General features: G+C 33.6%; 1 protein-coding gene across 1 annotated transcript in view; it reads left to right on the top strand.

The window, feature by feature from the left end:
• The window catches only part of LOC141342499 (igLON family member 5-like), a 233,104-nt gene that overhangs the window by 206,139 nt on the left and 14,613 nt on the right, over nucleotides 1–12,352 (top strand). Inside the window, exons 3-5 of the mRNA XM_073846958.1 lie at nucleotides 629–705; nucleotides 1,391–1,510; nucleotides 12,220–12,351. Of these exons, the coding sequence (XP_073703059.1) occupies nucleotides 629–705; nucleotides 1,391–1,510; nucleotides 12,220–12,351 (329 nt within the window). The remainder of the gene's footprint in view (nucleotides 1–628; nucleotides 706–1,390; nucleotides 1,511–12,219; nucleotide 12,352) is intronic.

Here is a 12,352-nt window from a genome sequence, read left to right as displayed (position 1 = left end):
CTGTTTATTTATTTATTTAATTTATTTAAGATTTTTTGATTAAATGTGACCAGGTTTTCAAGAGATTTTTCACATTTTTTAATGCTAAATATGTATGAAAATATTAGTTTTATTTGTGTTTTATTCATGCAAAATGAAATTTTTGATTCTGTGGTTAAATGTTTAGTTTTTTTTTTGTCTTATTAATGCAAAATGGTATTTTATTTATTTATACATATTTTATTTATGCCAAATTTTAATTTAATAAATTATTTCCTTTTAATTTTGTGGTGAAATGTGACCAGGTTTTTGCTTTTTTTCATCTATTTATTTATTTATTTATTTATTTATTTATTGCATGAATAAAAACTGTAGGAGTAATAGTAGGAGTAGCATGCAGTTATGAATATAGTCATGGTGATTTACAGCTCCGATAATTATATTCACAACAGGGTGATAATTATCAACATGTGCCAAGATGTTCTTCTCTCTGCCATGGAGCTCATAAGAAACAACTGCACGCTTTCTAAATGAACAATTCCTGCAATGCCAGTACCAAAGAAACAAGAGGGGCTGACACAGACGTAATCAGGATCAGAGGGGTGGTTATGCTCAGTAATCTTCCAGAAGGCCTTTAGTTGACCGTCAGCGCGGGGCGGGAAGCAGGCCGTGCAAACTGTCACGTCAACAGCAACATGAGTAAGAGGTCCAGCGATCCAGACCGACGTGATTTATCGGCAGCAGACCGATCCGCTGATGGATTACTCGCATCCCTCCCTTTAGTCCAACCCCGCCGGCTCAAAGTTGTCAATTGTTATGTATATCGCGCCGTGCGCTGTGAATTTTCCTTGAAAATATGAAAGCAAAGACGGGGAAGCGTGTTCAGAATGCATCTCAAGTACGTCGTCGGCCAACCGGCGGGCCAGAACCATCTCGCCAAACACAGGCTTTTATCTGCAGACAGATGACCATATTTGCTCGATGCCATTGTGCCCTCAATTTTAGTCTTAGCGCGATATGAGCAAAAATAATTACACCCCCCAGTCACTCTTCCAACAGCAACGGATCGGTTTTGGTTCCAATCTTAAGTTCATCGTCGGAAGTATTTCGCCCCGTTAGAAACCTGAAAAATGGACTGCTTGAGAATGCCTCGCAGGCCAAATTTGTGGCCATCTTCATTAAAGCTCTGATCATAGGCCATTTAAATTCAAGGGCCGACTCATTATCCGTCCTGCATTATGCATTGCCCTCTGTATTGGGAATTTAGGCCAAAACAGCTGATTGGAATCATTTATAAAGCCTGAAACAAACAACACGTCTCCGGCTAAACTAAGGCTGATTTTTGACATCAGTTAAGCTTTAATATATTCGCTCTGTTATCATTAAGCATAATTAAACATCTCTTTTGCAGTGCCGGCCCGGATAGTGAACATCTCGCAGGATAAATCGGTGAATGAAGGCGATGACGTCAGTCTTTTTTGCCTGGCGGTGGGCCGACCGGAGCCGACCATCACCTGGAAGGACTTCAAATGTGAGTACTTTCTGTCATTTTTGTTTGTTTTACTGCAAATGAACGTCAAGTTGTGCATATTGCATTGTGGGATACTGTTTATGCAGCTTTTTTGTGTTCTGAACATGTGTACTTATCATGAACGTGAAACAGGAACACAAAGAAAATGCATAAAATCACAATTATCCACATTTTTAATCTGTTTACTGTAAAGTCTCATTACTGTAATGCTAAAACTATATCATTATGTAGAGAAAATAATAATTTAATATTTTTGCATTTATACATTTATTCATTGTATTTCAACATTTTTTTACAATTGCAGAAAAAAACCATCTCAATGGTGCTAAATTATGTTTTGTTTTCTTTATGCAAAACATTTATTTTTACTTATTTTATTTATGCAAAATTAATTCTTTCTTTTAATAATTTTTTTTTGCTTTCATTCTTCTGTTTGTTTATTTGTTTATTTATTTATTTGTTTATTTTAATTAATATATTTATTTATTTAAGATTTTTGGATGAAATGTGACCAGGTTTTCATGAGATTTTCTATTTTTATGCTATATATATATATATATATATATTTTTTTTTTTTCAGTCTGTTTATTTATGAAAAATTACATTTTGTATTTAATTTTATTGTTCCTTTTCATTTTGTGGTAAAATATTTTTTCTTGCGATTTAGCCACATTACTTTACACTTGTTTTTTTATGTTTTATTTATGCAAATTTTAAGTTTTTAATTTTAACTTTATTTATTTATTTTGTGGTAAAAAAAAATCATGAGATTTAGAGACATTACCTAATATGTTATGTAAAATATTAATTAACTATGATGCAGAATATTTGTTTTTTTATATCTTTATGCAGAAGGTATTTATTTATTTATTTGGACATATTTTATTTATGCCACATTTTAATTTTATAATTTTTTTCCTTTTGCTTTCTTTCGTCTCTTTATTTATTTTAATTTATGTAAATTTTATTTTTATTAAATGTGACCAGGTTTTCATAAGATTTTTTTTATGCAAAATATTTATGAAAATATTTGTGTTTTATTTATGCAAAATATTAATTAATTGTGGTGCAAAATATTTGCTGCTTTTGATTTATTTATGCAAAATAAAATTTCCTATTTATTTATTTATTTATTTATTTCCTTTTTGATTTTGTGGTTAAAAGTTTTTTTCATAAGATCTAGCCACATCACTTCATATGCAAAATATTCATTAATTGTGATTTTTTTTATATTTTATTTATGCAAAATATAATATCTTACTTATTTTTCTTTTTTGTTTGTATAGTATTCTTTGTTTTCTTTATGCATTATGCATTTATTTATTTTTTTTACCACAAAAATCATTTAATTGTGTTTGGATGTGCTTCATAGCAAAAAAAAAATGTTGCATGTAATTGTGTCCATGTATATCTAAGACATTTTTCAAATGTTTTTAATCAAACAGTATTTAAAAAAAAAAAAAATACTGGCTAAATACTTGCAGGTATTTCATTAAATGTGCATACTGTACACACTATATTGGAGAAACAGTAAGAGTAGCATGCAATTATGAACATAGCCTTGGTGATTTACAGCTCAGATTTCATTATAAATAATTACAGCCACAACCAGGGTGATAATTGTCAACATGTGCTATCATCATCTTCGTCACCATTATCATTCCTGCCGCAATATTAATAATCGCGGTTATCATTAACATGCTATTTATAACTTTCATTATCGTTGATATTAGCTGCATTCATTTGGAGTGCTTGTGATGAAACGTATAACAGGAGAGGGCATTTTTATTTAATCTTTTCACGATATGATTACAGGACGGTGGGGATCATCATTTACTGTCATTTATTCTTCAATTGATCCTTAGTCCTTTAAAATCAACTCAAAGGTCCCTCCGTCTGGAAAGGCCAGAGGGACACATGAATAGAGCAGCTGAGTTCAGATACTAAACCTCTAGTGTGTCCGTGTAGTGTACACTTGCTATATCTGTGTGCTTATTGTACACAATCAAGTGATCCGCTCACAAACGGTCAGCCAAGCACGTCGTCTTTTACGCCTGGTGTTCACATGCATATCAAATTCATCCTGTGACCACTTTTGAATCTTATAAATGATGTTGAGAACATGCCTGTTATATATTTCAAAAGGTTTTAGTTGCAGTTCTCCATTTGCCAGACAAAAATGATCCTTGGGAATCAAACCCATAACATCATGATCTACAAGTACACACAACTGAAACCATAATTCACAAATAAAGAACCTTTTTCCCCCTGTGAATTCTTATTACCGTAATGCAGAAAATAGACCATAATATTAAAAAAAGTTTATTTATTATTTAAATTTAAATGTATACTTTATGGTTATATATGTGAATATATAAAAATATAAATATATCTAATATTTGTTTGGCTGCTTTGAGTCAGTATGAATAATCTGATTTATTGGTTTGTGTCCATCATATTTCTTTAAATTTTCAGTAAATAAATAAATAAATAAATTTTAATAAATAAATAAATAAAAAAAAATAAGTAAATATGTGTAATTGTCATGAGACCACAAAATAAAAAATGTTTTTTCCCATTGACGCCTCAGCAAAAATGACCACACTGTGACATATACCATTATCCTGATATAAAATTACTCCTACTCTGCATATAATTGAAGTCATAGCTTGTCTGCAGATCTTTCAGTGTGCGCTTTCCCCCACTCAGCACTTCCTCTGCACCTCATAACCCACCGGCACGGCAGAAATAAAGAGAGGGGCGTAAAGCGAGGCAGAACGAGCCACATTGTTATTCAGTGCGAGTCACTGCGGTGGAGCTAGTGGTTGCCAGCAGCCGGGCGAGAAATTGGGCGTGTAGATTCGGCCAGAGAAACACAAAGCCATCTGGACCTGTACATCACACTGTAGGGTGCGATGACATCACAATCACACACCTGACGCGCCGTTGACAGGTGACACGCCCACTCCGTCAATCTCACACTCGTGTCTACGAGGATAGAAACGGGCATTAATCACGCGTTCCACACGTCCGTTTCATTCATTAGACAGACCACCCACACACATTCTGTCCAGTACATGTTAACTGGAACATCCAGGCTGTGACATGCGCATTTAGATCAATCTATAACATGTTCATGTTAGTGTCCACAGACATGAAGGACAGAGGGCTGGTTACAATGTCGTTCAAGGTGACACAGGAGATCTTCTTTCTGAGCCTCACAAACCATTTATTGCGTCTTATTGAATGTAGATGTAATCCTAACAGGATGACGGTTGATTCCTGTGAACACTGAGCACCTTTGTGCAGTCTAAACCCTCTCTAATGTGATTTCTGAAATATAGCTGCGTTATGAGATGCAGATTTGAACTGAGAATGCCTTTTAACCCTATAAAGCCGACTTAGATTTGATACGCAGATGTGATACTTAAATTTCTCATAATGATTAACATAAAACTTTGTTGAAAACCCACAGTGATAACTGAGTTTTATGGGGTTTTTTTTATGTAAATAGTGATGTACTGTTGTAAAGATCTCATTGATTTGCATTACAAGGAATTTTTTTTATTAATTATTACTATCTATCTATCTATCTATCTATCTATCTATCTATCTATCTATCTATCTATCTATCTATCTATCTATCTATCTATCTATCTATCTATCTATCTATCTATATATCTATATATCTATCTATATATCTATCTATATATCTATATATCTATATATCTATCTATATATCTATATATCTATATATCTATATATCTATCTATATATCTATCTATCTATATATCTATCTATCTATATATCTATCTATATATCTATCTATCTATATATCTATATATCTATATATCTATATATCTATCTATATATCTATATATCTATCTATATATCTATATATCTATCTATATATCTATCTATCTATATATCTATCTATCTATATATCTATATATCTATATATCTATCTATATATCTATATATCTATATATCTATATATCTATCTATATATCTATATATCTATCTATATATCTATCTATCTATATATCTATCTATATATCTATATATATTTATATATATATATTTTTTTTTTTTTTGGTCACATAAATATCAGCATTTGCCCCAAATTGCATATTTATGCTCATTTTGGGCCTATAAATAAAGTAAATATTATTAAAAAAAAATTTTTTTTGGTGTCATAAATATCAGCATCTGCCCCAAATTGCATATTTATGCTCATTTTGGGCCTCTTTATATTTACTTATTTATTTATTATTATTATTATTTTTTATTATTATTATTTTTGGTCACATATATATATATATATATATATATATATATATATGTATGTATATTATTTTATTTATATGTGTGTGTGTTTATTTATGTGTTTGTTTGTTTGTTTGTCACATAAATATCAGCATCTGCCACAAATTGCGTATTAATGCTCATTTTGGCCCTCTGAATAAACAGTTATTTTATTTTATTTTTATTTATTTATTTTTATTTATTTTTATTTTATTATTTATTTTTTTGGTCACATAAATATCAGCGTCTGCCCCAAATTCCATATTTATGCTCGTTTTGGTCCTCTGAATAAAATAAATATTATTATATTTTATTTATTTATTTATTTTTTTGGTCTCACAAATATCGTCTGAGTATTTATGCTCATTTTGGGCCTCTAAATAAAATTTATTTTATTTTAATCATTTATTATTATTATTATTATTATTATTATATTTTTTGGTAACGTAAATATTAGCATGTGCCCCAAATTGCATGTTTATGCTAATTTTGGGCCTCTGAAATTTTTTTTTTTTTTTTTTTTTTTTTAGTCACATAAATATCAGCATCTGCCAAAAATGGCATATTTATGCTAATTTTGTGCCTCTGAAGGAATTTGATTTTTTTTTCTATTTTATTATTTATTTATTTTTTTGGTCACATAAATATCAGCATCTTCCCCAAATTGCATATGTATCTTCATTTTGGGCCTCTGGATATATATATATAAATTATATATTCTTTTATTTCATTGTTTATTTAATTTAATTTTATTTTTTGGTCACATAAATATCAGCATCTGCCCCAAATTTCATATTTATGCTAAAAAAAAAAAAAAAACATTTTTTTCAGAGGCCTCTAAAGAAAATGCTTTTCTTTTTTTCTTTTTTTTTTCAAAATGCAGAATGTAACAAACTGATTTAAAATAAACTAAATTCCAATAATATAATGGTTATATAACTGTAATTTTTTTTTTATAATAATGCATAGTTTGTCAGTGTAATAGAAATAGACAGATAGATAGATACTTGACCCTGTGACCTTTGTTGTTTTGTTTTGTTTTGTTTTGTTGCATTATTTAGCATGTATCTACATCTAGTAGGCGTCCCTGTTTGATTCCATCCAGCCATTCGAATGTGTTTCTAAAGCTGATTTTGTCATTTGACTGATATTTTCCAGCTGCAGCAGAGCACAAATGCGTCTGGCCACATGGGAATGCGTTTGTCACAACTGTGAGAAATAAATACAAATAGCGTCTACTTAGTAAGCATCTCAGCTCGAAGAGCTCCAGACATACCAGTCTCTTTACCTGTAAACCCTCTTTGTCAGGATAAGATGATTTTTCCCCCTCAGCGGGTTGAAGCGGGTGTTCAGGCGGCCTGACGAAGATATCACGGGGGAACGATATTTATTACGCTAATGGAATGAGTGAATAACATTGCTGTAAACCCTAGCGCGCGCTCGGTCGGTGGCGTCGGCAGCTGCAAATAATCCTCTCCAGTTCAGTAGCTGTGCTAATAATCCTCTGGAATAATCTTCAATTAGAAAAGGTGCAGAATTTGTGGAATCAAGTCCCGGCGGTTGTGAATTAAAAGGTGTGTGGTTTGCCTTTGTGTTTTCCGTCTCTCCACTGGCTGAAGCCAAAGAAAAACTGCTAAGAAGTGCATTATTCTGGTTGATACAAAGACTTTTGTGTGCCGTTCTGACTGTAATAGATGAAAATGGTTGCACAACAAAGCAAGCATGGCAAGCAAGCAATGTATGAAAGCTTGTTTCCGCCATGGGACAAAAAATAAAAAAGATAATTGTTACTTTTTATCTCACAATTCTAATATAAAGAAATCAGAATAGTGGGATTAAACTCACAGTTCTGAGAAATATAAAAGACGTAAACTCGTAATTCAGACTTTTTTTCTCAATTGTGTTTATGTCCTGCAATGCTGTTTATCTCACGCAATTCTAACTTTTTTCTCATAAATGAGTTTATATATCACAAATTTGACTTTTTCTTGCAATTTTAAGTTTATATCTCGTAATTCTAACTTTTCCGCAAATTTAAGTTTATCTTGAAATTCTGACTTTTTCGCAATTCTAAGTTTATATCTTGCAGTTCTGACTTTTTCTCGCAACACTAAGTTTATATCTCACGATTCTGACTTTTTTGCAATTTTAAGTTTATATCTCGCAATTCTGACGCAATTTTAAGTTTATCTTACAATTCTGACTTTTTTCTTAATTGAGTTTATATCTCACAATTCTAACATTTTCTTTTCTTTTCAATTCTGTTTTCTCGCAATTCCAAGTTTATATCTTGCAATTTTGACATTTTTACTCATAATTGTAAATTTTTGTCTTGCAAATCAGACCTGCATGCCTCTCTCAATTGTGAATCTCTCACTTTCAAACTTTTTCTCGTAATTGCAAGTTTATATCTCGCAATTGCTTTCGCAATTTTAAAGTTGACATCTTGCAATTTTGACTTTCTCACAAATGAGTTTATATCTGGCAATTCTGACTTTTTGAACAATTCCAAGTTTATATCTGGAAATTAAAAAAAAATTCTGACAATTTAGAGTTTATATCTCGCAATTCTGACTTTTTTTCTCAGTTGAGTTTACATTTTACAGTTCCAAGTTTATATCTCGCAATTTAAATTTTTTTCTCAATTGAGAGTTTATATCTTGCAATTCTAACGTTTTCTCGTAGTTTCAAGTTTATATCTTGCTGTTCTGACTTTTTCTCACAATTCTGACTTTTTTACTCGTAGTTGTGAGTTTATATCTTGCAGTTCTGATTTTTTTTCTTGCAATTGCGAGTTTCTCACATTTCTAACTTTTTCTCATAATTGCAAGTTTACAACTCACATTGTTGTACTAATAACAGCCGCTTTCATCACACAGAGGCAAATCCACCCTCACCCTTGTCCTTGTCACTACAGATTTGTGTTGTTGTCTTTTCCGTCTCACTAAAGGGGAAGAAGTGCCTTAGAGGTGCAAGACAGTCTTTTTGTAGTTCACTATGGCCGGTAAATAAAGCTCAGTGACGCATTACCCAACACACGTTCTGTGATCTTTATCTGAGAGTGCCTCCGCTCTTGTTAAATAAATACATTTTATTCTGTTGAAATTAATTTTAATCAAGGTGAAGTATGTGGTTTCTGCTCCACTGGAAACACAAAACAGATCTGCAAACATAAGTAGGAAAGGAAATTCATTGCATGTATTTGAGTTTGAAGTCTGAAAGTTATTATTTAAGTGTAGCTTGAGATGTGAAGTCTGGAGGTTATTATTTAAGTGTAACTTCTTGAGATGTGAAGTCTGAAGGTTATATAAGGACTGTGCCGTTTGACAGCAGCCTTTATATAGGCTCTGCACTGATATGTGCTTGCTGGAGTTTTGTGTGCAGTTGCTAGGTAGTTGTAAAGGTATTTTGAGGGGTTGCTGGGGTGCACATGTGCTAATGTGTCTGTGTGATTTCTGACTTGTTGCTAAGGTCGTCTGAGTGGTTGCTAAGCAGTTGCAAAGAGAAGGTATATAGATAGACAGAAAGATATTTTACCATTCAGTGTGATTAGGAAATTGCTAGATGGCTAAGGTTTAATGATTGGGTGCTAGGATTTTGCTTTGGCAATGCTTAGAATGAGAAGGCATGTAGATAGAAACAATCTTCTGGTCAATGTGATTGCTAAGTCATGCTAGGTGGTTGCTAAGGTGTTCTATGTAGTTGTTAGGTAGTTGCTAAGGTGTTCAAAATGGTTGCTAGGTGGTTACCAATTTATAATAATAATAATTTGTTACATTTATATAGCGCTTTTCTAGACACTCAAAGCGCTTACAGTTTATGTTCCTACTTTGCAAGTCATTTTGTGACTTTTATTCAAAGTGATGTTGACTGATGTTGCAAAGGTGTTTCAAGTGGTTGCTAGGATGTTGCTAAGTCCATAATAGTTACTAGGGAGTTGCTAGGTGGTTTTTGTGTTAAGTGTTCTAAATGTGGTTGCAAGGCTGTTGATAGGTATTTCAGGAAGTTGCTTGGATGTTGCTAGGTTCTAAATTGTTGCTAGGGAGTTGCTAGGCAGTTCGAACTGGTTTATATGCTGTTGCAAAGGTGTTTTGAGGGGTTGCTAGCTTCTGGTTGTTGTTAGGGAGTTGCAAGGCAGGTGCTAAGAAGTTCTAACTTGTTTGTGGGCTGTTGCAAAAATATTGTTAATAGTTGCTAAAATGTTGTTGCTAGGTGGTTGCTAAGGTGTTTTATGTGGTTGAAAAACTATTGCTAGGTAGTTTCTAATGTGTCTTAAGTGGTTGAAAAGATGTTGCTAAAGTGTTTTGATCAGTTGTTTGCATGTTGCTAGGTTCTAAATTGTTGCTAGGGAGTTGCTAGGCATTTCAAACTGATTTATACGCTGTTGCAAATGTGTTTTGAGGGGTTGCTAGGGAGTTGCTAGGTTGATGCTAAAAAGTTCTAACTGGTTTGTAAGCTGTTGCTAAGGTGTTTTGAGTGTTTGCTAGTTTCTAAATTGTTGCTAGGCAATTTCTATGAAGTTCCAACCTGTTTGTAGATTGTTGCTAAGGTGCTCTTAGTGGTTGAAAAGCTGTTGCTAAGGTGTTTAGAGTGGTTGCTTGGATGTTGCTAGGTTTTGAGTTGTTGCTAGGGAGTTGCTAAGGTTTTGAGTTGTTGCTAGGGAGTTGCTAAGATTTTAAGTTGCTAAGTTGTTAAGATTTTCTAACTTGTTTGTAGGCTGTTGCTAAGGTGTTTTAAATAGTTGCTAAAATTGTTACTAGAGAGTTTTTAGGTGATTGCTAAGGTGTTCAAAGTAGTTGCAAAGCTGTTTTTGAGGTGTTTCAAGTTGTTGCTTGGCTGTTGCTAGATTCTAAATTGTTGCTAGGCAGTTGCTAAGATGTTCTAACATGTTTATAGGCTGTTGCTAATGTGTTTAAAATAATTGTTAAAATGTTGTTGCTACATGGTTGCTTTGATGTTGCTAGGTTCTAAATTGTTGCTAGGGAGTTGCTAGGTCGTTACTGAAAAGTTCTAACTGGTTTATAGGCTGTTGCTAAGGTGTTTGGAGTGGTTGCTAGGTTCTGAATTGTTGCTATGGAGTTGCTAGGCAGTTGCTAAGATGTTCTAACATGTTTGTAGGCTGTTGCTAAGATGTTTACAATAGTTGCTACATGGTTGCTTGGATGTTGCTAGGTTCTAAATTGTTGCTAGGGAGCTGCTAGGCCGTTGCTGAAAAGTTCTAACTGGGTTATAGGCTATTGTTAAGGTGTTTGGAGTGGTTGCTAGGTTCTGAGTTGTTGCTTGCCAGCTGCTAAGAAGTTTTTACAGGTATGTAAACTGCTTCTAAGGTGTTTTAAATAGTTGCTAAAATGTTGTTGTTAGGGAGTCAATAGGTGGTCACTAAGTGGTTACAAGGCTGTTGCTAAGGTATTTTGAGTGGTTTCTAGGTTCTAAACTGTTGCTAGGGAGTTGATAGGCAGTTGCTTGGCAGTCGATAAAATTCTAACTTGTTTGTAGGTAGGCTGTTGCTAAAGTGTTTTGAGTGGTTGCTAGGTTCTTTTGCTAAGGAAGTTGCTAGGCAGTTCCATTTCTAACTGATTTGTAAGCTTTAAATAGTTGCTAAAATGTTGTTGCTAGGGAGTTGCTAGGTGTTCTAAGTGGTTGCAAGGCAATTGCTAATGTATTTTGAGTGGTTGCTTGGATGTTGCTAGGAAGTTCTAACTTGTTTGTAGGCTGTTGCTAAGGTGTTTTGAGTAGTTGCTAAGATAGGCAACATGTAGATAGAAAGTGTAAAATTGTTTCCTAAATAATGTGAATAAAAGTAAATATTAAATGTCATCAGTTGCAAACATTTTTGAGTGGTTGCTAGGATGTGGTTTACAAGATGTTCCGTGGTTGCTGGGCAGTTTTCTAAAAAGTTCTAAAAGTTCTCTAAAAGGCAGCTTTTTTAATATTTATATAAACAGATGACAGTTTCATCCAGTGCCACTAGAAATTCAGAAAAGACACACTTCACCTTGAACGCTGTTGAAATAAACTTTTAGGCATTGGGTGAAATGTAAAAGTGGTGAAATGGTTTAGTTGTGTTAGAGGAGGAAGTGTGGTGGTTAAAGATCAGTCAATTCCCGTGCCACCATTGCGCTCCAGGGCAAGACATTCAACAGCTGGTTACTCCAGCAGGACTGTCCCTTGTGGTCCACCGACCGAAAGTCGCTTCGGATAAAAAGCGTCCGCTACATGATGAATAAGGAGAGTCGTTCCCGCGGTTCCTGCTGCCGTGTCCTCGGGCCTTTTTTTGTTCACCATGACAATGTGGAACAATGCTGCAGTTTCTGGAACACCTACCAACCCAATTACACTCACGTATGACATTGTGCGCCACGCCGCCGGTATTCAATCACCCCTCTCGTCTTTTGTCTTCACAGACGGTCTCATGAGCGAAGGCGAATTTCTGGAAATCACAGAAATCAAGCGGCATCAGTCGGAGGAATTTGAATGCATCACCAACAACGGTGTGGCTCCGCCAGACACTCGCCGCGTCAAGGTCACAGTAAACTG

This window comes from Garra rufa, chromosome 9, assembly GCF_049309525.1.
Source record: "Garra rufa chromosome 9, GarRuf1.0, whole genome shotgun sequence".
Lineage (NCBI taxonomy): Eukaryota > Metazoa > Chordata > Actinopteri > Cypriniformes > Cyprinidae > Garra > Garra rufa.
Note: the sequence above shows the minus strand (reverse complement) of the source record. Positions and strands in the feature narration are given on the sequence as shown.